General features: G+C 38.6%; 1 protein-coding gene across 6 annotated transcripts in view; it reads right to left on the bottom strand.

Annotated features, from left to right (window-relative positions):
• Nucleotides 1-1189: 1189 nt before the first annotated feature.
• NRP1 (neuropilin 1) overlaps nt 1190-25726 on the bottom strand; it is a 185999-nt gene continuing 161462 nt past the window's right edge. For 4 of the 6 annotated variants that reach the window (XM_069086469.1, XM_069086468.1, XM_069086471.1 and 1 more), the window contains 6 exons: nt 24218-24277; nt 17137-17274; nt 10375-10649; nt 9706-9802; nt 6445-6495; nt 1190-4142 (listed from right to left, as the gene is read on the bottom strand). In XM_069086469.1, coding sequence (XP_068942570.1) covers nt 3853-4142; nt 6445-6495; nt 9706-9802; nt 10375-10649; nt 17137-17274; nt 24218-24277 — 911 coding nt within the window. In that variant the 3' untranslated portion in view covers nt 1190-3852. The remainder of the gene's footprint in view (nt 4143-6444; nt 6496-9705; nt 9803-10374; nt 10650-17136; nt 17275-24217; nt 24278-25726) is intronic. The other 2 variants (XM_069086472.1, XM_069086470.1) reach the window with 1 other exon arrangement.

The following is a 25726-nucleotide window of genomic DNA, read 5'->3' on the forward strand; positions in this document are numbered from 1 at the left end:
GCAAAGCGTTAGCCTTTAAGCTGTTGCTGACAACAGCTTTTATTCCTAGCTAGCCTTCTGTCTAGGAAGGGCATTTTATTTAGGCTCTTGCTTGGGAGGAATTATATTTTAAAGTGACATCATTAATCTGGGATTATTATTCAACCACAGCAAAACTGTCTGTTGCTTACAATTTTACAATGAGTTTCTCTATCTTTGGTTTTGGGAAGGAAAGAGGAAAATGAACAGAAATAAACTCACAAAGAGAAGCAGATTCTCTCTCAGGGAAAAATATCCTTCCAAAGAATGGGGTGCTGCAGGAACATTCTCCTCAATGTACAAAATATACCTTGAATTAGATATTTCTAAAATAACTAAAGAAAGAAAAAGAGGAATGGTTGGGACTTTGGTAGTCTCTAGATTATAAGGGATAGGGGAACTACGGGTTATTTTGGAACAATCTTTCTAAAGAGTGTTATGATGATCCTACAACACCTTGGCCATTTTTATTTTTCCAGATGGAATTGGAACTTCCTCAAAGGCTATTGAATGGTTGGTAATGAGTCAACCATATGCAACTTGGTGATTGTCCTCAAAAGGAGAATGGGTTTACGTGTGTGTGTGTGTGCACGTGTAGGCTATGGAGTCAGAGTCCCTAAGTTGGAATCCCTTCCCTTATGCCTACTACCTCCATGGGCCTCAGTTTCCTCACTTAAAAAATGAAGGAGTTGGACTACATGGCTTCTGTGGTCTCTTACTGTTCTATGTATGCTATAAATGCTATAAGCATCTCTCTCTCTCTCTACACACACACACACAGACAGACACACACACCCCTCTTTCCCCCATTAAAATGCACCACCATGTTCTTCTGGCTCTTATAAAGGACAACTTTAGCTAATGGAACACAGAGCCTCTTGATAGAACATCAGAGATTAAAAACCTATACCCCCTCCCCATACAATCCACTCTTCCATCCTCACCCAAATTAAGCTTTCATTAGGGCAGCATGACATTGAACCTCAAATATCTACTCTGAGCCAGGTTTATTCAGCAAGGGTTATCTTCTCAACCTTTTATTCTGGGGAGTATATTCTTTTATAACAATTAACTTCTTAAAATTCCACTCTCTTAAGGCTTATCTGCTTGAAAAAATACCGTTTTCTCTAATGATGAGAGCCAATGATAATAAGAGGCATCAAGTTTGGGCTATTTTATGAAAATGTTTAATCCAACTGTTTCTTTGGAATGTAGTAGTCATAGTTTGGAATTTCAGTTACAGTTCAGTTCTAGGTGGATTTTATGCTACTCAGTGTCTGAGAATACAAACGTCATTTAAAGTTAAGGCTTCACTGTTCATTTTGAAACAACAATTTACAAGTGTCCTATTGTCATAGAAAATAAAAATTTCTGTAAAAAAAATTTGCACAAAATTTCATGATGGTACAAAACATGAAGCAATAATATACCAGTAAAATGAAATCATTTTACTACAGAAGATTTTTTTATAGTTTTTCAATAAAGAAAAAAATATGTTATTTTACAATTTTAAAAATTATGAAACAATCTAAAACAATATAAACTGAACATTCTGTAACACTGCCTTTACAAATTAATAACTTTATAAACATATAATTTTTAAATATATTTATCAGTGCAAGATACTTTTTAATTTAAAGTCGCAGTATCATTTTTCCTTGGTTGAAGGCAACTTTTAAGTCCGTCACCTTCTAAGAAATGAAGTCTTTAGTGCTTTAGTCATGGTTCTGGACCGGATGCCATCGGAGACAAAACTTTTTCTTCTTTTGTGGCCCTCCACACTTTACAAGAAACAAACAGCACTTCCAATCCAATTAAATCAAGATGAATGGGCTTTCCATACTAGGATGCAAATGTGACTCCCAGTAGTGTATTAGAGAGACCAGTCCTTAGGCAGGAAAGGGGTGAAAGACCTACAAATCATTATATACAACATGACACAAGTACACGGAAAACAATCAAAATTTCTTTGGGATAATTCACAGGCTGCCTTGATACCAGGATGTCTCACTTGTTATGGTGTTAGGAGCCCTAAGTCCTGCCCCACAGAAGGCTTCTACTTTGTTCAGCGACTTGGAAAGAAGCCCAGAGGCATTCATTCACAAGAGCGACCAGTTCCCCTGGCTTCTGAGTGAATTTTTGATACAGATTTTAATGTTTGCTACTTTCCTCATCTCAGAACATTTTCCTTTCCTGGCCCCAAGATTCAGAGTTTTTCTTTCAAATTAACTAATAGCTTTTTTATTTTCCTCTCTTTCAACCAAACAGTTTCATTGGGGTTTAAAGGAACCTGACAACTTTACTTACTTAGTCAACCTGAGTCCCAAATAAGGTTCCGATGCAGTATTTAGCATTGAAATTTCATGGCTTTTGTTCAGCCTTTCTTTGAGGTCTCATTTGTAACCCAATTCAGTAAAAAACACACCCCACAATCTCCCAATTTATCTTTCCCCACTGAACCCAAATACTTCAATTAATTTTGATTCTGATTTTGGGATAAAAAGACCAATTGAGTGAAAAGTTGAAGGAAAAAGGATACTGTCACTTTACAGAGTTAACAAGAAGCCCAAAGTTAGACTTTGGGGGGAGTAAAATTAGGAATTTTCCCTTATTTATTTATTTATTTTTAAACATAAAGTCTAGTAAAATCCTCTGCCATTGTCAGCAAATTAAAGCTGCAAGTTTCTTTCCTCAACAATGGCAAATGCCTATCTTTTAATAAGAGAGAAAAGACACAGAGAGATAGGAGAGAGAGAGAGAGAAGAAGAAGAGAAGAAAAAGTTTATATTTGAAAATACATTCCATATGAAAGGACAATAAAAGAGGATATTGCAGCTTTCTACAAAAGGGTCAAGAGACATGAAACTGAATTACAGAAAAAGTAGAACAATCATAGCCAAGTTGCCCAATCTTCTGAGCCCTTGCCTTCCTGGGGGAGGGAGGGGTAACATTTCACACTAAAATATACTTTCTTCTTAGTCAGGACACCACCAGGGTTTGATTAGAGATAAGGGCTTCTTTTCACCAGAGGGAAAGAGAGTGGGTCAGTCTAGTGAACACAATGAGAACCAGTACAAACAAAAAGGCACTTTGGAGGACATAAATTAGCCAGTGCCAAGGACTGTTTGTTTCGGTTTCCGGTAGTACACTCGGGTCATTTGCCAGTCATGGCTGACGATGGCACATTAGTCTGTATGGAGTTCACAAGCACGAAGTCGAGTACAACACTGAAAACATCAAGGGAGATTGGACCGTATTGCTTCGTAAACAGAGCTGACACACTATATAGGTACTGAGGTGACAGTACTCTCTCAAGAAGACAGCCTAACCCTTCTTTGCCTATGCACAACACGAGTAATTATACACAAGTACAGGCGCGAGAGTCCACTAAATCTCGGTTCATCCAATCTTTTCTGGGCACTGAGTTACAGGCAGCAAAGGGACCCCACTGAATACACTTGGTGACAGCATCTTGGATTTTGCACAGTTTAGAATAAAATCCATCAAAGGAAAGAAGAAAAGAGAGAAGGGGATCGGGGAAGGACAAAAGGAATCAATCATTAAGTCAATCCTACTTGGTCTCAACACCAGCATCTGATTATTTTAAATCAAACCAACAGAAAAAATTGACTGTCCATGGTTCAGATCATTAATACAGATGATTGTTCAGGTTTGTCTGTCGGTTATACTCATCAAACCTCCTGAGAAAAGCTTGGCTCAGCGTCATAAACGCATGTTTCAGCCTGTACAGTAAAGGAAGATCAATAGTTCCTCAGCACGCTCAAGTTATGTCCTTCCACTTAAATTCCTCGATGTGTCTTTTCATCTTGGCCTTCATGCCTCCGAGTAAGTGTTTTGTGTGTTCAGTTTGTCTTTTTTCAACTTTACGCCATCCACAAGTTCAAAGTTGTAATTCTCCAGGGCAGATAAATTTCTTTCAGACATCCCATTGTGCCAACAGGCACAGTACAGGACAACACCACATATGGCTCCCAAAAGGACACCGAGGGCACTCATGGCGATGATGGTAATGAGGATGGGGTCCAAGGTCTTCAACACATTGCCTGGCTTCCTAGAGATGTTCTCATCACCTTCTCCTATTTCTTTGTATCCTGGTGTGCTTCCTAGGGGGGAAGGGGAGAGGACAGAAATAATCGCCTCTGTGAGCAGTTATAATACCAGATGAAAGAAAATGAAAAAGATGCAGAATCTGCCCTTTCCATCACTAAGAGTGTTAGGTGAATTTATAAAAGCTGGGATCTGTTCCCCAGATGGTTGGGAGGCTCAGTATCTTGTGCCTGGGTGAGGTCAAATGGATGTTGACTTTGGAACCAATCGTTTGGCATTTCTGACCAGCGAGTGCCGTATTATATATTCTAATTCAGATTTCCTATGGAATTTAGGGTTTAGAGTACTTCTATCTATATGTGATAGCTAATAATAATAGCTACCACTTTGATAGTGGTTACTGTGTGCCAGATACTAGGCTAAGCCCTTTGCAATTATTATCTCACTTGATCCTCAGAACAACCCTAGGAGGTAGGAGCCATTATTATCTCCAGTTGAGGAAACTGAGGCAGACTTGCCTAAAGACACATAGAAAGTGTTTGAGGCAGGATTCGAACTCAGGTTTTCTTGTCTCCAAGCCCAATGCTCTGTCCACTGGACTACCTAGCTGGCCAATAGCTATATGTAGTAAGTGCTTTGGTAATTATGCTTTTTGAAATGCTTAAGTCACACACTAAGTCAAAACACTTAGTGCAGGGATTTAAACATTGCTTGTTCATTTGACTAATTCCAAAACCAGACATGAGGAAATGTTCAGTGCCGTCCTTTTATGTGGTAGAGGCTCCAATCTCACTGTGTGTTTTATGCATGTGTTTGTCCTGCCCAAGTGTAAAATTTTCACTCTACACAACAGTGTTTTTCCAAGTCTACTGTGGTTTCATTCAAGGCAGAATCAAACCTTCAAGATATGCTCATTCTGAGAGCTAAAAGCAAAGAGAAATTTGGCAAAGCTCAGCAAAGCTGGAATGTGTTTTAGGAAGGCACAAAGCTCAGCCAAGATGCCATGCTGGCTAGAAGGCACTTCCTACTCAGTGGCCTCACAGTCCTGGTGGTTTCACTTGAGAAAGCAGCAGAGTTCTGCAAATCAGTCACCAGGGAAATCTGCTTCAGTGTGGTACATAAGGAATTATTAACAGGGGAGCCTGGTGACTAATTACCTTGTACTAGAAAGGAGACTAAAAATGTTAATGCGAAACATGTTTGGTGTTTACTTAATGGTGTTCAAAACAACAATGATTCTAATCAAAGAAAACTAAAAATATATGCAATGGGTCCCTAAACAGGGCAGGGGGAATACAAACCAAGGGACATATTAATACTCTCTCCCTTGATGAAATACTGTTTTGAAACAATGTCTAATAAGGTTTACATGACAGTGTGTAGACTCTGTAACTAAGAACCATGAAGAATATATTAATATGCTTGATAGTTCAATAGCATACTTCTGGATATGGCAAGACATGCATATCTATGCTGGATTCTGGCATGTACTTGAATACATGGAAAACATGCCAACTCTGGGACTGGGGCGGGGTGTGCTACTATTGGGAGCACCAATGACAATCATGGCACACTAGTCCCTTTCCAAAGTGTTAGTACAAGTCAACCCTGGTGGTTTCATTGGCCTTGGTTTTGGGTACCTTGTTCTTGAAGTTATCCAGTACCTTCTGGGAGGCAGCACAATGGAATGGAAAGATATTTGCTCTAGGGTCAGAGGTCTTGAATCTGACTTTTAGTTTTGTTCCTTATTTACTTGTGTGACCTTGGGCCCTTTTATTGGCCCCAATCTTCTTACCTCTTAAAAGAAGGGGTGAGACTGATCTTTGAAGTCCCCTTTGAGTTCTAGAGTCTACAAAGGCCTAAATTTGGTGACCTTTGGCAATTTCTAAACCAAATGAAGTTAGAAATTTCACAGGTGATGACTAATTAAAAATTATCAGGAAAACCAGGGCTCTTGTGGATTAGAAAAGGAAATGGAAGGAAAGAGGTCAAGCACAATTACACAATGGACTGTGCAGAATGAATAGTTTGTTAACATTTCCAGATAATTTTCATCTGGTGAATAACCAGCATTAAGAGTTTGATGAGTCACCTTTAGATGTCAAGGCATGAAGATGTTTTCTCTAGGATAACTAGGACCTGGCCTAGACCAGAGAGAGTCACAAAATGTTCCACTGAGCTGAAATTCTTATGCAAAATGAAATAGGAGCTAATTGAAAACATTAAGGGAACTCTTAGTTTGGTGTCTTACAACAATCCAAACCTGAGGATTTGTATTAAAAAATTCACTCCAATGACAAATCTCAGGGACAAGTTAGTAGACTATCATGCCAGATCTGACAAGCAAGACAATTTTACCTGTTTCAGCATTTGGGTTTTCTTTGTCCTTATTATCTACATCTGTTGATTCTAATAAGTAAAAAAGAAAATGGATAATGATAATTAAAAATGTAAATACATAACATACATAGGTACATGCATTTTCTAAGTCCTCTTTGGAGATGCCAGGAGGCTCAAACCCTTTGAAATGATTAGAAATAAATAGAAGAGTGATAATAAAAAACATATAAATTTTCTAATCAGCCAGAATTGGGATACTTTGGCTTAAGTTTCAGTCCCCACCCTCAAGCAGCCCCCTTGTTAACAGGTCCTTAGGGTTAGGAAGCAGCAGTTTGAGTAAGTATGATAGGCAGCATGAATACAACCTTAGTTTTGGAGTCAGGGGAACCTGTCTCTGACCCATATTGAATGTGTGACCCTAAGCAAGGCACTAAGCTTCTCTCTGTGCCCTCAGACAACTCTGACAACACAAGCTAGGTTCCACTGGGGGAGGAGGGGAGTTTCCTCATAAGGAGGTCCCCACATAAAAAAAAAATTATAAATAGCCAATAACAGCAGAATGGTCTATAGAGAGCCTATGGGAAAGGCATTAGCCAATTAGCCAGTGTTATGTATTTCAAAGGTGTTTGGCCAGTTAAATTGCTTCAGTTCTCAATTTTGCTTTCTATTAGATGTCTGGCTGGAATTTGGTTATGAGGACCAAGGTGTGACATTCAGTGCCTCCTACATGGAGCATGGAGATTGGCACAGCTAGAAGGTTGAATCCCTAAAACAAAAATTTCAGAAAGGAAGCCCTTCCCCTTTGTAAAGCACAATTTGAACAGTTGTCCTTCTCCTGGACCTGCAGCCCCAAAATAACCACTCCCTTCTCTGAAATCTTAATGCACTCAGCATAAACCGCACACCTTGGCTAGGAGTTATTCTTTTGTTTCACAAATGCCAGTTTTGTCTCTTCCAGATAGACCATACGCTCATTGGGAGTAAAATTGCAATGGACCCTTTTCCTAAATCACCCCCAGTGTCTAACACAGGGCAAGACACATTGGGGAAAACAACACATGCTTTGTGATTGACTGATGGGACAATTGTATGGTGTTTTCATTGGAGAGTGAAACAAAGGAAGCAATCAGAAGGTGATGTCTCCCTGGGACTGATTTGTTAGAGTGGCTTTTGCATTTTCTACCTGAAAATGTGAGCAGTAAAAGTTCAACAAGCTAAATAACCGATCTCTATAAGGGGACACTTCCCAGAGATTCAGGAGGGTTAGCTCAAGTAGATATTGTATAAAGATACAAATGAGATAGCCACCTCATCTCCATGACTCTCTACAGATACTGCTTGGGGACCCCCACAGAGTCTACTGGTAAGGAGCCCCATTTATTCTCTCATAGCCCTATGCAATGCCTGAGTCATGCTAGTCTTATGAGTAATTATCAGTGACCAGCACCAAAATATTAAGTATTACTCTTTCCTGCCACAAACTGATAAGTACAATTTATACCAGTTCACTGGGATAGCAAATGTAATATCTCCTCCCATAGATCAAAGAAATCAGCATTTTTTTCACTGTATTTTTCCTATTGCTACTGAACCAATCATATTTCTACTAGCAATCAGGATCTGTATGCAGTTAAACACACTGAAGGGAAATTACTTTAAAAGCAATGGAATTTCAAAAAAAAAAAAAACCCAAACAAACAAGAAACCCACTACAGAGATGTCACAGATTGGTCCTCTTTAGTTTTAATTAATGCAATGAATTTATATGATGATACATAACATTAAAGTCAGAGTGGAATAAATGAGGCGTAAGATAAACAAGCATGCTATTACAATGACATTAACAATGCTTTCGAAAATAGTATAGAAAATTAAGAATTATTGTCTACATTTCCCCCTCTATATCAGATGTTTCAAAATGGCACTTTGGGCATAAGACATAATTCTCTTCATTTCATTAAAAAATTAATTTCAGTTATTTGGTGGTAGAGAAACCTTTTGGCTAACTCAAGATAATGCATGATGCTTACAGGGTTCCTAATTTACTGACCTGACAGTTATATTTGATGCAATCAAATTTTCCAAGTTGACTATGTGAATTTACACATCAAAATACTTGGAATTATCCAACTGTTTAAATTACCTTCCAATATTTTGGTATGCCATAGACACTGCCCTTAATAACAGTTTTGGACCTTACCAAGAGAAGCAATGTGATGTAGTGGATAAAGAGCCAGTCTTAGAAACAGAAAGACCTTGGTTCCTGCCTTACCTCTGACACCAACTGGCTACCGACCCCTGAGCAACTCTCTAAGACTAAAGGTACAGAAAAAAGTGTTGACTTGCAAATGATGAAGGGAGTTTCCTCACCTTGGAGTTCCTTATACCAATTAAATCACAAGTCTAGTCCCTATGCCCAATCTTTATAGACCTTGGCTATTAGATATGGCCCTGCATTTACTCTGTTCCTTATTGATGCATCCAAAGCAGACATTTGATGAACGAAGGTCACTAAATGTGTATTATCACACCAAGGACCCAAACTGGGATGCCAACCAGGAACTGTTGCATTCAATAATCCTGCTCCCATTTTAAAGGCCCCATAGGCAACAGTTAAAAAGAAAGGAGAAATAAAACCAATCAACCAGTCAACAAGTTTTTATTAAATGCCAGCTTTGTACGAGGCATTGTGTTAGTCACTCACAAAAGTGAGACAGAAGAACTCCTGGATTGGTACTTGTGAAGTTGGCCCATTCAATTGCTATTACAAAGCTATTTATTCTGGAAGGCATAAGAGATCACGAGCTAGGTGAGTCCTCTTTGTGGTAAAACAGTATGGCTGGGAGGGTTTGTTAATTTTCCTAACTTTCTTTGTGTGTCTTTGTGTTCACCTGTGTCATATACATCCTTAAGCAAGTCTTATCATCTGGACTGGGCTGTGAATTGCCTGAGGTCTTTCTTTGGCATATAGAACACTGAAAAGCTGCAGTAGTGATAAGTGTTTATGATCAGGGTCAACTATGAGCAGTGACCTTGATGACACATTTTAGATCACTCTATTCACCCTGGTGTTCCTGTATCAGTGGTTACACAACCCTGATAATATAAAATGATTTGATTTTAAACATTATGATTTCAACTGGCATATATATCTCACCAGCACCTACCTGATACTGAAAATCTAGTTCCATATGAGTGATTTAAAGACAAAAGCAGTATTGAGGACTTTTTTCTATGGCACATCTTCATTGGTCCCACTCTATGGCACCTCATACTTACTTTTACAATCCTCCTGTGAAATGTGGTTATTAATACTAATGTCGTCAACTGCGATCCCTCCAAGGTTTCCTTTTCCGATTTCACCCTCAACAATCACCTAGCAAAGTGAGAAAATTTTCACACTGTTTAACTGATAGTGCCAAATTGCAGTGCTTACAAATGCTTGCTCAGCTCTAGCAACAGCACCCAAATTAAATTCACGAGCTTTCACATAAGCACATGCTTTGCTCATCAATCGTATTAGCTGGTTGGTATGGTACCATAGAGCACTGCTTCACACATTCTTTTAAAAATAGAAACTTTAAATCTAGGGGAAAAAAAATCAGCAGATGAAAGGCATGAAACGTTGTGACTGCCCAGAAATAAATCATTTTCTGTTCCTTCTCAGGTAATTGCTTCAATTCATGTAATTTGGGAGACTATGAAATATGCTGCCATTACAACTTCCACAGCAACAATATCCTGGACTCAGAAGGACCGCCACCACCACCACCACCATCTTCTAGAATTTCTAGAATGTTTTCTGCTCTCTCTCCCCTCTTTCTTTTGCATGATCCTCAAGAGGTTACATTTTCAAAAGGGACCTTAGGTCTGATCTCTCTGCTTCTGTTTCTAAAGCCTTTCAACACTCTCTAACTGATCATATGAATCAACTGCCCCCCAACATACCTGATAATGTTTCAGGGACTTGTGAAGTAGAACACGTCCTTCCTTCCAGTGGTTTCCTTGATGTCCAATGGCAGTCCAGAGTGTTTGATCATATTCATCTGGCTTCTGGTAGCGCAATTTGACCCTCAAGGTACCAACATGGGAACCTGACATGTGGTACCAGAAGGTCATGCAGTGGGCGGAATTCTGGGAATAAACGATGGGGCTCAGTAGCCGGGCCACTTTGCCCTTCTGATTTTCATCAGCTTGGGAATAGATGAAGTTACCATCTCCTGCTGTGACAACAAGACTGTATTAGGAAGAGTGGTCGCATTCACTCTTCTTTTGCTTTCTTTTCTTTGAAATGCCTCTCCCCTCCAAGCCTATTTTTTCCTGGGCTGAGCTGCCAGGACCCACTATAAGAAAGGGAAAGGGCACTCTTCACAGGGAAACTCTAAAAAGCCTAATTTGGTAGCCAAAGCCCTTCTGTGTGCATGTTTGCAACAATAGCCTGATTAGGAGAAAAGCCTGGTGGTAATTCTTTATTGGGTAAAGCCTCATTAATTCATATCCTGTTCATTTGGAACCAGGATCATTTTGTCATGGTTTGGGGATGAAGTCTGGCTTCTTGGAGAAAACAGTCTTTTCGAGCACCTTTAATACCACTCCAGCAATGCTCATTTGCATACAAACACGGATTGGACTAATTAAAAGTGACTCTTGACTGTTCATTAAAACATTCAGGATTTTCTATCTGATCAACATTTGTTGTAAATGTTTGAGTGGTCTTGTAAATGTTTGTTGTATTGAATTGAATTTATGCAGAGTTTGCATGTAAATGACACTGTCCTGGGAACCAGCCAAATTTGAACAGAGAACAGACTTTCTAATAAGGCATCAGGCTTCATCATGGTCAGTGATGATGGTGACAGATGCAAAGTACTTTATATATAAAGACTACACACACAGGTACATATATACATAGATGTATACGTAGAGTATGTACATGCATCCATGTATTTGTATATATATGTATATATATATTCATACAAATACACACATTGTACCTCTATCAGCTATATCTATGTTTATACCTATTTGGTCCTCACAATGGTCTTGTGAAGTAAATGCTATTATTATCTCCAGTTTATAGATGAGACAGGTTAAGTGGCTTTCCTAGGGTCATACAGCTAGGTGTGGGATTTAAACTCAAATCTTCCTGACTCCTGCTCCATTGCACTATTTGCTAACTGCCACCTGTACCAACAAGGACATGTGCATATACACAACATACAAGTATGCAATGGATACATGAATCTTTTTGTTTTTTGTTTCTGGTAGAGATGTTAGTTGAACGAAATCAACAATACTTTGTTTTCTTGTTTAATCATTTTTCAGTTATGTCTGAGTCTTTGTGATCCCATTTGGGTTTTCTTGACAAAGATACTGGTGTGGTTTGCCATTTCCTTCTCCAGCTCATTTATAGGTGAGGAAACTGAGGTAAACAGGGTAAAGTGACTTGCCCAGGGTCACAATTTGTTAACTGCTGGTTTATAGTATGTTTATATTTTAAAGTGACACAATTGTAATTTTATAAAAAAGTAAAGTTTATTCATTGCTTTTCTCTAATTTAGCCTGGTTTTCTCCCCAGTTGGTGTGAGACGGTTAGGTTGCTCTTGCATTTGGTGGATGGTGGTGGGGACATGGGGGTGTGAGAAGCAGCATCTAGATGGTGCAGTGGATGAAGAGCTGGTCCTGGAGTCAGAAAGACTTGAGTTTGAATGCAGCTTCAGACACTTACACGCTGCGTGACCCTAGACAAGTCACTTAACCTCTGTTTGTCTCAGTTTCCTTAAGTGTAAATGAGGAAATGAGACCATATTTGGAAAGCATTTAGCATAATGTCTAGTACATAGTAGATAGAATACAAATGTTAGCTATAACTATCATTATTATCAGTAGTAGTGCCCCCACAGACAATATACAGAGTTCTGGACTGTGAGAATTGCTGTTGCTTAGGTCAAGGTACCGGATTTGAATCCACATAAAGTCACATTTTTGAAGCCCTTTGGAATGGGCTGGTTTTGGCAGCGGAGATACTCTCTGAGCTGTAATTACTTATTACTGGTTTTGCTTTTAATTGTCCCCAGTGGGAAAATTTCCCTCTGTCACCACTGGGTCTAAACATATAACTCACACTTCGTTGTTTGCCCTTCAAACAGAAAGCACTCAAGCTAATGCTTAAATGCTTGATTTCATTGGTGTGGACACTCCCTCCAAGGACTCAGTTTCTAATCCCTCTCTGACTTAGAAGAATCACCAGGGGTGAAGAATTCTCAATCTACAACCCAACAAGTGATGAACCTTTCTGAATTCAACTAGGCTGGTCTTTAGATCATGGAAATATAGTTAGTCAATAGGCCTATGCCTCAAGCTTTTTCACCTTGGTAGTACCTGCTGGAGGTGGTATTTTGATGTTCAGTTACCTTGAGGAACCCTTGCCATTTCCACCTTACATTGAGGCATTGGAGCAGGACTAAGGCTAAAGTACAGGCAATGGAATTATGAATCTTATTCTCTGTCTTCAATGCACAGTCAATATATTTCAATATATACTGTGGAAAGAGCATTGATTTTGAAAACAGATGACCTCGGTTCAAATCCCACTACTGAGACTTATTACCAGTTTAATTTTGGGCAAGGCCATTAATCTCTCAGGTGTCAGTTTCTTTATCAGTAAAATGAGGGGGTTCAACTGGTTAATCTTTGATGTACCTAATTCTAGTTTTTGATCTATTAGACTAGAACTAGAATTTCCTGAATCATAGTCCAAATATATTCCTCTTTCCACTATATCACACTCTCTAAGCTACAAACAAAATCCAACTTAGACTAAAAAACAAAAACAAAACCAAAAAACCCTAAGCCATAAACTCAATTTAATTGAATTTCCCACCCAAAATCTCTTTCCTATTGAACACCAATAAAATACCTATAAGCCAATTAAAACTGGAAATGAACCTAAATGTTTTCTAAATCTTTAGATTACAAGAAAACCAGAACCTTGTTTTCTTCATCTGTAAAATGAGGGGATTGGACTAGATGATTTCAAAGATCCTTTTCAGCCCCAAATCCTATGATCTTGATACTCTCTGAACTCAAAGTGAACTAATATTAATTCAGTTTAAGTTCTTGCTTTGTATGAATTAATGTTCTTTTTCTTTTTTTGAGTTAAGTTTTAGAAGTAATTTTAAAAAAGATTCTCCTATTCAAGAGTATGGAGAAGGAAATGGCAAACCATTCTAGGATCTTTGCCAAGGAAATCTCAAATGGGGTCATGAAGAGTCAGACATGATAGAAAGGACTGAACAGCAAAAATCCAAGAGTGGGCTAATTTTCATGTCCTACACCTTTTTATCATGGCTACCCAAGATTAACGCAAAAGATCAGTAATTCAAGAATTCAATATAACAAATATTTCCTAAGCACCTGCTCTTTGTAAGGTACCTTGGTAAGTACTAGGATACAAAAACAAAATGGTCCCTCCCCTCTATTGGGGAACAAAGCAACATTGTCCTATAAACTGCCTGATTAGAACGTGGCTTCCACATCTGTGTTTCATTGGAGAGACAGAGCTCCTCCTGCCCAAACCAAAAACCTTGTCAGAGAAACTTCAGTGTATACTGTTAAACGCCGAACATGGAAATTCAAACAGAGCTATTTTAAATAAATCTAAAGTTGGGCAGCATGACATAGTGTCTGGATAATATTATTTTAAAACTGTTCCCATGGCTTGAATAATAAAATTTTCTCAAAAGGAAGGATGAATGGAAGGAGGGAAGAAATGAAGGAAGGAAGGAAAGGAAAAAAGAGGGAGAGAAGAAGGAAGAAAGAAAAGAGAGGGAGGAAGGAAGGAAGAAAGGGTAAGATAGAAAGGAAGGAAGAAAGGAAAGGAGGAAGAAATAGAAAGAAAGGAAGGAAAGAAGGGAGACAGGAGATAGGAAGAAGGGAGGGATGGAAGAAAAATAAAGAAGAAAACCAGTGACTATGTAAAAACTAGAAAATTGTGAATGACTGTGTGTGTGTGTGTGTGAAATTTTTTTGTTAGCATTTTAGTAGACTTAATTATTTTTAGTAATGACAGCACTGGTCCAGTGGCCAACCTGAGGTGGCTGGTCATGAAAACAGAGGAAGTAGAACTTTTTGGGCTGTTAATTTAAGCCCAGAATCACAGTCCAGACAGCCTCTGTAACACGCCTAGTCAGAAAGTACAGATATTTTCCCTTTTAGAGATTTCATCCCAGTTCTGGGTCAGGAACTCTGTGTTCATTGTCTCAATTAGTGCTTTCCTTCTGCAGCCTTTTAGCTTTTGTCAGTCTCTGGCTCGCTTAGCTTTTAACCTCCTTTGAATGTCAGATCCTACTGAGCCATTTGCCTTCACTTTGCATCAATTTTTTCACCATTACTGCCTTCATTTCAGCTAATTGCATTTAGTTAATTTGATGCCATTTATATGTACAGTGCCATTTACAGTCAAAGTATTTTAAGTTTTTTAAAACTACTTGTCTTAAGATTCAATGAAAAGTGTCTCAGGACTGAAGGAGTCCAATTTTATCCAATTTCCTTGTCATTCTCATTAGGGCAAGGGGGAAGGGAAGGTTAGAGCTGTATAAGAGGAAGGCCTATCTGGCACACTTAATGATTCCATTCACTAGATAAAAAGGGAAGCGCAAAATAGACCAATAATCCATGTCACACTGACCCACTCTACCAAAGCACCAACATGGGGGGAATCTTCTTTTAATCAGGTTTCAACACACCAGCAAATTCCTACTCTGGGGATTCGTAGGGAAGCCATTACTTCTGAATAAGCAGTATTTGGAAAAATACCAGCATATTGATAGTTTTTATCCAAGATGGGAAATTCTTACTTCTTTATACTATCAGCTAAGTGAATGTCAGAGAAGAGGTGAACTGGGGAAATGATAAAAAGGAATTGGAATTGTTCCTTCCCATCTTGTTGTCTTTGTTAGCTTCTTTCTACAAGATGTGAAAGGATTATTTTTTTGGGGTGGGGAGTAAGGGGTACTTTTTTTTTTAACGCCACCTTCACCTGTTCAGAAGTGAATGAACTTAAAATTTTTCAAAACAGAGCTAGGATATCAAACCATCTAGTCCTGTCCCAGTTCAAAGTGTTTGGAAGAGTACTGGATTTAGACTTTCCTCAGCTCTAAATAAAAGGAATGTTGTAGACATAGTATACTTGTATTTCATTTGAAGAGATCTCATGAAACCCTTGTGGACAAGGCAGAAAGACATGGGCTAGGAAAGTATAATTTGTTGGATTCGCAATGGATCAAATGACTGGACCCTAAATATTGTGTTTAATGAATGGACTGTTGTCAATTTAGAATAAGATCTTTGGGGAGCACCACAGGACTCTTCTACTTAGCTCTATTCTACTTAATATTGTTATTAATGACTTGGATAAAGGCATAAGCATCAAGATTATCCAATTTGCAGATAACATGAAACAAGGAGAGTTTGTTATATATATTTATTTGTATATATACATATATTTAGATTATCTTGTATTCATTTTGCATAAATTTATATACATACATGTAGATGGATGGCCTCCTACAAAAGGATGGAAACTTCCTGAGGGCAGGGACTTTTTCACTTTTATTTTTGTGTACCCAGGACTCGACATAGCAAGTACTGGAATGTAGCAAGGGCATTGATTCCTGACTGAACCTGACTTTTCATTTGTTATGCTTACAATGACAAAATCAGGATTCCCCAAACATCTTGGTAGGCTAGAATGATGTACCAATTCTACTAAGAAGACTTTTAATGGAGATTAAAATAAAGTTTTTGAGTTAAACTCAGCTACATGATTATGAACAGAAAGAGACATGAAAAAAGAAATAGGCTTTTTTTTTTTTTTTAGGGGAGGACCAATTTCATAGGAGTCAGCTGTGAGACTCAGCACTCAAACAAGTTAACGGAAACATGCCCTCCAGAACAAGGGAGGTTATAATTACACTGTGTTTGGTTCTGATTTTAGAAGGACATTGAAAAACTAGAGGCTTTCTAGAGGAAGGTGTGGGAAATCAAGCCATCCCATAAGAGGATCATAGGACTTTGGAGGAGCATGATAGCTAGCTGGCTTCAAGTATTTGAAGAGCTATTATGGGAAAGAGAGATTAAATTTGTTTTACTTGGCTCCAGGGGGGCAAGACTAGGAACCATGAGTGGACAGTTATTGAGAGAGAGATTTCAGCTAAATAAAAGAAAAACTTATTAACAATTAGAGGTCTTGAAAAATGGAATGGAGTATGTTGGAAGGTGGTGAATTCCTTGTCCCTGGAGGTCTTTAAGCCTTTGTAGGTTGGATGACCAATTGTATGAGATGTTTTAGAGATGATTTAGGCCTTTCTATGATTTTATTTTTAAATTTTAGGTACAAAAATGACTAATTCATGTGCATTTTTTTCTTCTGCCAAATAGCTTCCCAGGAGGGACATTGCTCATAGGAGAAATAAAACCATAATTATTTGCTCCGTGCCTTGAGCAAATTTATATAAGAAGGAAAAAGACAAATAGGATATCTTGTCAATGGAATCCCATTTTCAAGGCTCTTGTGTCAGGATGACTTTCTAATTCAAAATTCACAGAAACCAGGCAGCCCTTCCCATGTTCCCTCCCCCCCCCCCCGAGAATTCTGTGGTTCAGAAGGGATTCTTGAGACAATGGAGTTCACCACGAACTCATGGTTACCTGTGTGATCTTGAATAGGCCCCGTTTTACTCGTCAGCACACTCCATTTTAGTTCCACATGATTGTCGTGCTCCCACTGACAGAATGTCTTATGGGATCCCCAGCCAAATCCGCAGTTAAAACCGTATGCTGAGAACTCTTCATTGGGCAGGGAGGAGAAAAAGAGACAGGCGGAAAAAAGGCAGAGTTAATCATTTAATTTAAAATCAAATAGAGACCTCAATTAGTCCCTGAAAGGAAAATTTATATGAGATTCATTTCTACTTGAATATTCTGGGAAGGCCACAAATATCAGGACTGCCAGGAACTTGAAATGCAGGGAAAATGTCAAATTGTTTTCAAAATTTCATTTAGTTATTCTTTACTGGCTTTAAACAGATTAGAGATGGCAATGTCAAATTGGTTTTACGTTAAAAATAATTAAAGATGGTATCTTTCAATGACATCTATAGTACCACTTGAAGTCCCTCCTTTCATAATATTTAATGGTCCTTGATGAGACTGAATCATATAGACTGAAATTCACAAATAAGAATATTGAGAGGAAACTGACCCACAGATTAAAAAAAAAATGGATGTGTGGACCGTTTTAAGAATGCAATATTGATGTTAATCCAGCTTTTTACAATACTCTTAAAGTTTTCACAGTTAGACTAGATATTTCAGATGAAGTTTCCTTCATCTGAAAGATGAAGAGGGGGAGGGAGGAGAATTAGCATTTTTTTGTTCTCTTTATATAATAAACCTAAATAAATTTTTTTGTTTGATGATTTGTGTGCTTTTTCCCCCTCGTTTAAAATGCCCGATACACTTAAAACTACAGAGGTTGGGGTGGCCAGGTAGCACAGTGAGTAAGAACACCGGCTCCAGTGTTGAGAAGACCTGGAGATCGAATCCTGGGCTCAGACAATTAGCACCCACCCAGAAACACCTGGCCGTGTAACCTTGAGCAAGTTACTTAACCCCAATTGCTTAAAAAAAAAAAAAAAAACTACAGAGGTAAGTGAAACTATACATACATTTAAATAACCACCAGAAAATTTCTGTCTTTAAAAAACTCTTCCTTTGGAATTTGTGGAGCTCATTGATACAGATCAACTATTTTCCCCATTTATCTGGCCAGGCATTGCCTGACAATGCTCCTTCCCAAATATATAATCTTGTAAAATTTTCATAAGATTCTCACCTTTAGGATTTTCACTTAACCTTGTGGATGCTGAAAACAAAAACCCATTGAATGTTGGAAAATTTGTGGCAAAATTAAAGTCTCCCCCCAAATTCAAACTCAAAATATATACAGTGACAAGCTATGGATTCCTCAATGCACAATATTTTTTTGTTTTTATTAAAGAAAATAAGGCACATTGAGAATCTAGGGTAACACCAGCAAATTTCATTGCCTTTAATTTAGTTTAGACCGCCCACAAGATGGCAGCATTGAAATGGAAAGGGGAGAGAGACAATAGGGCACCCTGCCAATTGAACGTAAAATAAACCTCTCAACAAACCTCATGTATAACCAGGGGAGTCCGGTATCTTAAGGCTTATGATGGTCAGAACTAGATCATATCTTGTTTTGAACTTTAACTTTGCCCAAGTATTTTGCTTTCTCTGTCTACCCCACCTCTGTTATCCCTCCCTAATAGCCTCCTCCCTTTGCACTCCAACAATGGTACTTGGAATTTTAATGGAAAGATCTATTAAACAGATAAGGAAGAAATTCTTTACATTTTTGGCATCCAAGGAACACTTTGAAAACACTAATGTTTACTTCCAACTCAAGTCAAATGCTGGAAGAATGGTTCTACTAGATATACTGTCAAAATGGAATAGAAAAATTTCCTAATTCCAGTGATAATGTGACCTCTCCAAAGAATGACACCAGAAGTCCAGAGAAGTAAACTAGGAAACCAGATGATGTATATGATGTAAGCATTATCAGCTAGTGGATAAGGGCCATATTTCACAGTTCTGGTGTCATTGGAGAGATATATTTCATGTCTAGTCTTTTGTAACCATGAAATAAGGCTTCTTAAAGCATAAGAAAGCCTCTCCAAAATTTACCACACTTTTGCCTAGTGAGATTAAACTATGTAGATGAAGGACTCTACTGTTGCAATCTGATCATATAGGACCATATTGTTACATAATTACATGTTAGAAAAATGTTAATGGGAACATTTTATTTTTTGTGTGTTACCCTCAACGATATTTTATAAAACATTCAGTACAGGAAGGCAATGAGGCATTTTATATATCATTCAGATTATATTTTCTTTGCTAAAATCCTAAGCATGTCCTGTGGTAAAGGAAACCACCACATCTGTGAATTAAATGAAAAGATTTCTACAGATGTCACAAACAAATGAGTTTAGGCTCTTATTACCAGGATTATGGAATCTCTTTGCCTGGAAGTCCTTTTTTAAAAAAAGGTTTAGATTATCATCTGTTTAGGAAGTCCTTGGGTGTGGTCCTGTATGGTGGGTCAAGGGAACATCCAAGGTTCCTCCCAGTCTAGCAAATCTAAATTTTGATCCAAGCATGCTGATTGCTATATATGCTTTTTTCTTCTACTCTATCTGCTGGTCATGGAATTTGTAGCTTATGGCTAGTTTTTCATTCTGTAAGAAATAGTGGAAGGAAGGCGTTGAAGGGTGGTGAATATGGTTTGAAGTTTCAAACTCTGGCCTGGGCAAAAAAGGCAATTAGAGGCACAAGATACCCATAAATGTAAACTGAACACTGGAATATTGACCCCTAAATCTTCAAAATACTATCTGGTACCATAGCTGCACAATTCTCATTAAAGCAAATGGGAATAATGTGGTTAAATCCCTGCTCGACTCTTAAAAAAATAGCAGGAAACAATATTGTGAACTTAAAACAAATTTATAGTCTCAGAGAGCAAGCACCAGCTGTACTTATAGAGCCAATCTTACTCACAGTTGAATCATTAACGGTGAATGTGCACGAGGATTTAATTTTAAAGTCTAGTATACAAAGTTTCTATTGAGTAGTTGAACATTCCCAACCCACAGGCTGGTCCTTACCATTCAAACAAGGGGAGGTGATGAGGGGCATGGAAATTGCAAGGACACTAACACACTTTGAGTTGCTATAGCAATATTTGAAGACATAGAAGCATATGAGGCCTGGTAGAGGAAAAGTATATTTAAAAAGATGGTGGTTGCACCAGCTGTCTTGGCATAGTACTAATGGAATCTTGCATATAATGCAACCACCCAGAAGGTGTGAGAATATTATATGCTTACCAAGTTTACTAACATTGGTAAGAATTAGACTCTGGTTGGTTGCATATGACCATGGCAGAATTGGATTCTGATAGAGAGCTCTGCTGAGTTCTGATTTTCCAGTTTATGAAAACTAGTGGGAGAGACCAACACCTCCAGGTTCTCTGACACACAAAGAACTCCATCAACCGGCTGGAGAGAACCAGCAGGGCAAAATGAACTTTTCAATCATTCTAGAATCCATTTTGCGGTAACTCAGTCTTCTTGTTCTTCATGGACCCCACAGTCTAGAAGTAGGAGAATTACTGGGAAACAGATTTAGGCTTGATATCTATCAGGAAAAGCTTCTGCATAATTGGAACCATCCAAAGGCTATCTGGGGAAGTAGAGGGCTCTTTCTCACAAGAAGTCTTCAAAGACTGGATGACCATTTGTTAGGTGAATTTTAGAGGGGATTCTCATTCAAGACTAAATATCCTTTGAGGTTCTTGCCCATTCTCAGATTCTACATAAATGCAGTCTGCTCTATGCTTGGGGGCACTAATGAAACATAACTTAATGATTCACATTAATATAATATTTTAAGGCTTATAAAATACTTTCCTCATAATTAACCTATTTTTTCTCTCTTTTTTAAATTTTTCTCATTTAACAGAAGAGGAGAGCAAGTCTCTGAGAGGATAAATGATTTGTCTAGGTGGCTCAGTAGATAGAATTCTGGCACTGGAGTCAGGAAGGCCTAAGTTCAAATTTGGCTTCAGATACCCAGTACTTATGTGACCCTGGGCAAGTCACTTAACCTTGAAATACTTCAGTTTTCTCACCTGTAAAATGGAGATAATAATAGCACCTGCCTCCTAGGGTTTTTGAGAGAGTCAAATAAGACAATCATTCTAAAGTCCATATTGCAGTTGACTGCACATAGTAGGTCCTATGTAAATGTTAGCTAGCTAGCTAGCAGCAGCAGTAGCATAGTAACAGTCTGGGGCAACAGTAGAACTTAGGTCTTTTCACTCCAAATTCAGTTTTATATCCTCAGTGATATAAATGATTTCCTCAGTTCTTTTAAATGCATCAGATGATCAACCTTAGCTTCCACAGTAATTCATCAACAAGGTATGTGATGTATATCAATGTTTCCTGAACAGTATGATACCAGTGGGCTAGCCCAAAAGCCCCAGTCTAATTAGTATACTTCCTTAAAGGATGCTGTTACTATTGAAACCACAATAAACTGGAAAACAAACATCTTAGAGGAAGCTCTTTGTTGAGTTGCTTTTACCAGTTTTGTTGCCCCTCTCCCTCCCCCAAATGACAACTGCTGATTTAGCAGTCCCAAACCACCCCTTGGGTAATAAATAGGCAGTAAATTAGGGAGAGGAGAAAGAGATACAGGGTGCTGTCTCCTGCACACAGAGATGAACCCACATGTGTCAGTACCAGCAGGACATGGTCTTTGAGATTTTTAAATTTTTTTCTTCCCCTCCTTTCTATAGGGGTGATGGGTTGAAGTAAGTTGGATAGGCCCCCATTGATTGTGCCTTTGGTGAGATGGCAGGTTTGCTGTCTGCGACCATGGAAGAAAGTTCCTTTATGTGAAACTAAAGAACCATGACCTTGACCTCAAGTTCAAATCAAATGAGTCAACCAGTGGAGTTTTTTTTCCTTTTCTCTTTCTTAAGGCAGTTCTTAGAAATTCTTGATTACATAGGAGAAAACCATCCAGTCTGTGAATTGCAAATTGCTTTGTTCCTCATCCTTCTTTCTTTCTACTGTTTATCTTTTGGTTAGTTTTATAGTATTAATACCTGCCCTCAAAAAAATCCCTTAACTCAGATGCCTCAGGGTAGTGGGGAGCTAACCATGAGTTCTTAAAGGCTATGTCGATAGTGCCCAAGCCCTGGCCAGTCCAACTGAGAGAGAAAGGCTTGGAGTATCGGCTGTTGTCTGAGTACCACAGAGGGAAACACCATGGAACTGTAGAAAGAACATTGGCTTCATCATAGGACTTGAGTCACTTGACCTCTCTAGTCCTCAGTTTCCTCATTTGTAAACTGATGGGGTTCAACTAGAAGGTCTCTTCTGATCCCGTGACCTATGACCAGTCTAGCTAAGTTCAGGTATGTTCCTCTCCAGAAGGTTGACCATGAGAGATGAGAATTTTTGCCCACATTGACTTCTGTTCACTATCTAAGAATCAGAAGGGCTGGGAGTTGCATCAGTGTAGAGAGTGTCTAATTGGATATATTAGCACATGCAGGTGGGAGCATCTCCAGCAGAAGGTGGGGAAGAAGATAGGACAGGAAATTAAACTGATAGCACAATTTCATTGCAGCTTTAATAGTTGTGCCAACTGAGCAGAAAACTGAAAGTAATGATGAAATCATTTAAGGGAATTATCAGGACTTCATTTAATTGATTCTATTTGTTTTCCCTATATTCATGCACCTAATGGACAGTTGGTTGTATTTCCTGTCTCCTGTCCTCATTAGCACCTGTAGTGGAAAGTTGGCTGTATTTTCTTAGTACTTATTATTACCACTCTACTTAAAGCTCATGTTGACTACAAAGAGAATCATACAGATAGATATTCACTCAGATTATAGAGAGTGATACAGAGGGCCAAGTTTAACAGGAACTTGGGGGACATATGGGTGAACAGAAACAAACGAAACAGTAAGAGAAGACTATCCCTCACTTTTATTAAGAAGTGTTTGGACTTGAAGGCGTCAGGGAGATTGTCAGTCGACCCGAATGCTCAGCAGGGAGATTTAGAGGTTAAGTTCAAGGTAGGGAAGTTTGTTTTGCTGCCTAATCAGGTCAACAGTAATGGTGTCCCTAAAGGAAGCATACTAATTAGGCCAACCCTTTCTGTTTTCAGCTTGGCTTGATGGCGCTGGACTGTTGAGGAAACATTGATATACACCACATGCCCCATTAATAAATTACTGTGTCGGCCATGGGTGATTGTGCTTAATAAAGGAAATGGGAGAAACTGAAAAACTGACCTGCTCACCTTAACCATAATGATTAACTTTAAAGTATTTAAAAACTGTCGCTTGCCAGCATGGATTGTTTTCTTTTTGGTGTGTGTCTGTGAGGAAGAACTGCACAAAATACTTTAAAAAAGGCCATAACCCTAGAGTGTGGTTAAGCTCTGATAAATAGCCTTTGAAAAGACTTTGGGAGTCATTAGCTTTTCTATTAATACAAGGATGAGGAGGTGCTGCCCCAGGGCTCTCTGGAGGATTTCCCTTCCTGCATACATTTATAGCAGAGGTTTCCTGCACCCCATTTTTGTGGCCCGAGCCCATGGGCCCACTGGAAACATTACTGTAAGACTGCCAACTCTGCGGCAGGCAGAACTGACAAACTTTGCCTGTCTTGGTTTTGCAGCATCGTGAGGAAAATAAACAGTCAGGCTGCTGTTGTCTGTGAGGCTCCCTCTCCCTACAGTTTGCAAACACAGCCCATGTCCTAGACCGCTGCGTTTAAACAAAGTATGTTAGTCGGTTCCTTTGGTGGAGAGCTGGGATTGTCACCATTTGGCAATGGCTCATGGGCAAGGAAATCTTGGTCCCTGCTTCATATACATGTGGATGAAAAGAAGAAAAAAACCACAACATTATATATATATGTATATGTATATGTATATGTATACACACACACACACACACATTTACGGTATGGCACTTGGAGACCAGATGCTGCTACTCTCCTGCAGGGACTTTCAGGGAGAGTAAGAGTGGAGGAGGAATGCCTACAAATACACTGTTGGTGCCTGGGATGTCCACTGAGCTTATAGACAAACAAGGCATAGAACGCCATACCTGACTGTATCGTGCTTTCTATGATGGTTGGTTTCTCTGTGACCAGTATGGTGGTACCACCTGGAAGAGAGAGCACAGAGCAGGCAATGAGCAGAGAAAACATCACAGAGGAGAGATGATAGATTTAAATGCATTTAAATGACATAAGCATCTATACATACTATGCATGTTGCTATTGGTATATCTCTGTCTCTGTTTCCATTTCTCTATTTCTGTCCCTGTCTCTCTTTTGCATACATATGCATGCACACAAGTCCCTATACTTTATTTAAATCTTAATACTCTCCACTTAGATCTCTGAATTTCAGCCATATAAACTCCCCCACAAAAAAGATCAGAGTACACAGATTATAGAAGTATCTGTGGTGTACTGGAAACAAAACAAAAATCAATGGCCTGGGGAAGTTAGAAGGACCTAGGTTTGAGTGTTGGCTGTGGTATTTATTAGATGTCTGACCCTGGAGGAGTTACTTATAACCTTTCTGATCTAATGGCATGTAAACTCCTTGCAGGCAAAGATGGTTTCATTGTAGTTAGTACTTGGCAATGCCAATTCTCACTGATTGATTGAGCCTCAGTTTCCTCCCCTACAAAATGAGGATAATAATACTTGTACTACTAAACAGCATTATTGTGAGGGGAATGCTTTGTAAAACTGAAATTGCTACATACATGCAAGGAATAATTAAAATATCATCCATTATTTTTCCTAGCAGATTCCTTATAAAACCCTAGTACCATGTGAGATTTTGTTACAGGGCTATTTGAAATTCATATAAGGGACAAATCATGGGAGTAAAATATAGTGGAAAATACTGATTCCTGGGTGTCCTTAGTAATTTGGGAATAAACTTGACCCAGATCTCTCCACTTGAAAATGATCTCCAAGTATTTTAGCTCTGTGATCTGAATGGTAAGTTTCAAACTAGCTCCCTTTGCCTTGTTTTTAAAAACAAAGACGGTTAATATTAGTTGCCCTAGTCTTTCCTTTCCGGTGGTGAAGCTGTTTATTTTTTCTAAGGCCAAAGTTTATACCCAGTACATCTCAAGCTGGATTGTTGCAGGGAAAAAAGGAAGGGGAGAAATCTTTCTCATTGTCCTTAGAAATACAGCTGACTATAAGAGTGAAAAAGAAGCCCTAAGCATATTGCAGGCCTTCAATCAATATTGAACAATGAAATTCCTGGTCAAAGGACAGACTCTTAGGGGACTAAGGCTTCTTTTGCCTCTTTGCTGTCTATTTCTTTCGCTCTTACTTCTCTTTTCCTTTGTCTATCAGACCCTTACATTCTCACTCTATTTTTCCAATTATGTAGTCTTTTACTTATAACATACTGGGGGATATTTAAGAACAATATTTCCTCTATTAGCATGCTTGTCAGTCAAGTTAACTCACCTGTTATCTCAAATGCAAAATATTAAGAGAGATTCTGTGTGTGTGTGTGTGTGTGTGTGTGTGTGTGAGAGAGAGAGAGAGAGAGAGAGAGAGAGAGAGAGAGAGAGAGAGAG

Source organism: Petaurus breviceps, unplaced genomic scaffold (genome assembly GCF_028583685.1).
Source record: "Petaurus breviceps papuanus isolate PSGF00001 unplaced genomic scaffold, PetGlider_PUasm1.0 178, whole genome shotgun sequence".
NCBI lineage: Eukaryota > Metazoa > Chordata > Mammalia > Diprotodontia > Petauridae > Petaurus > Petaurus breviceps.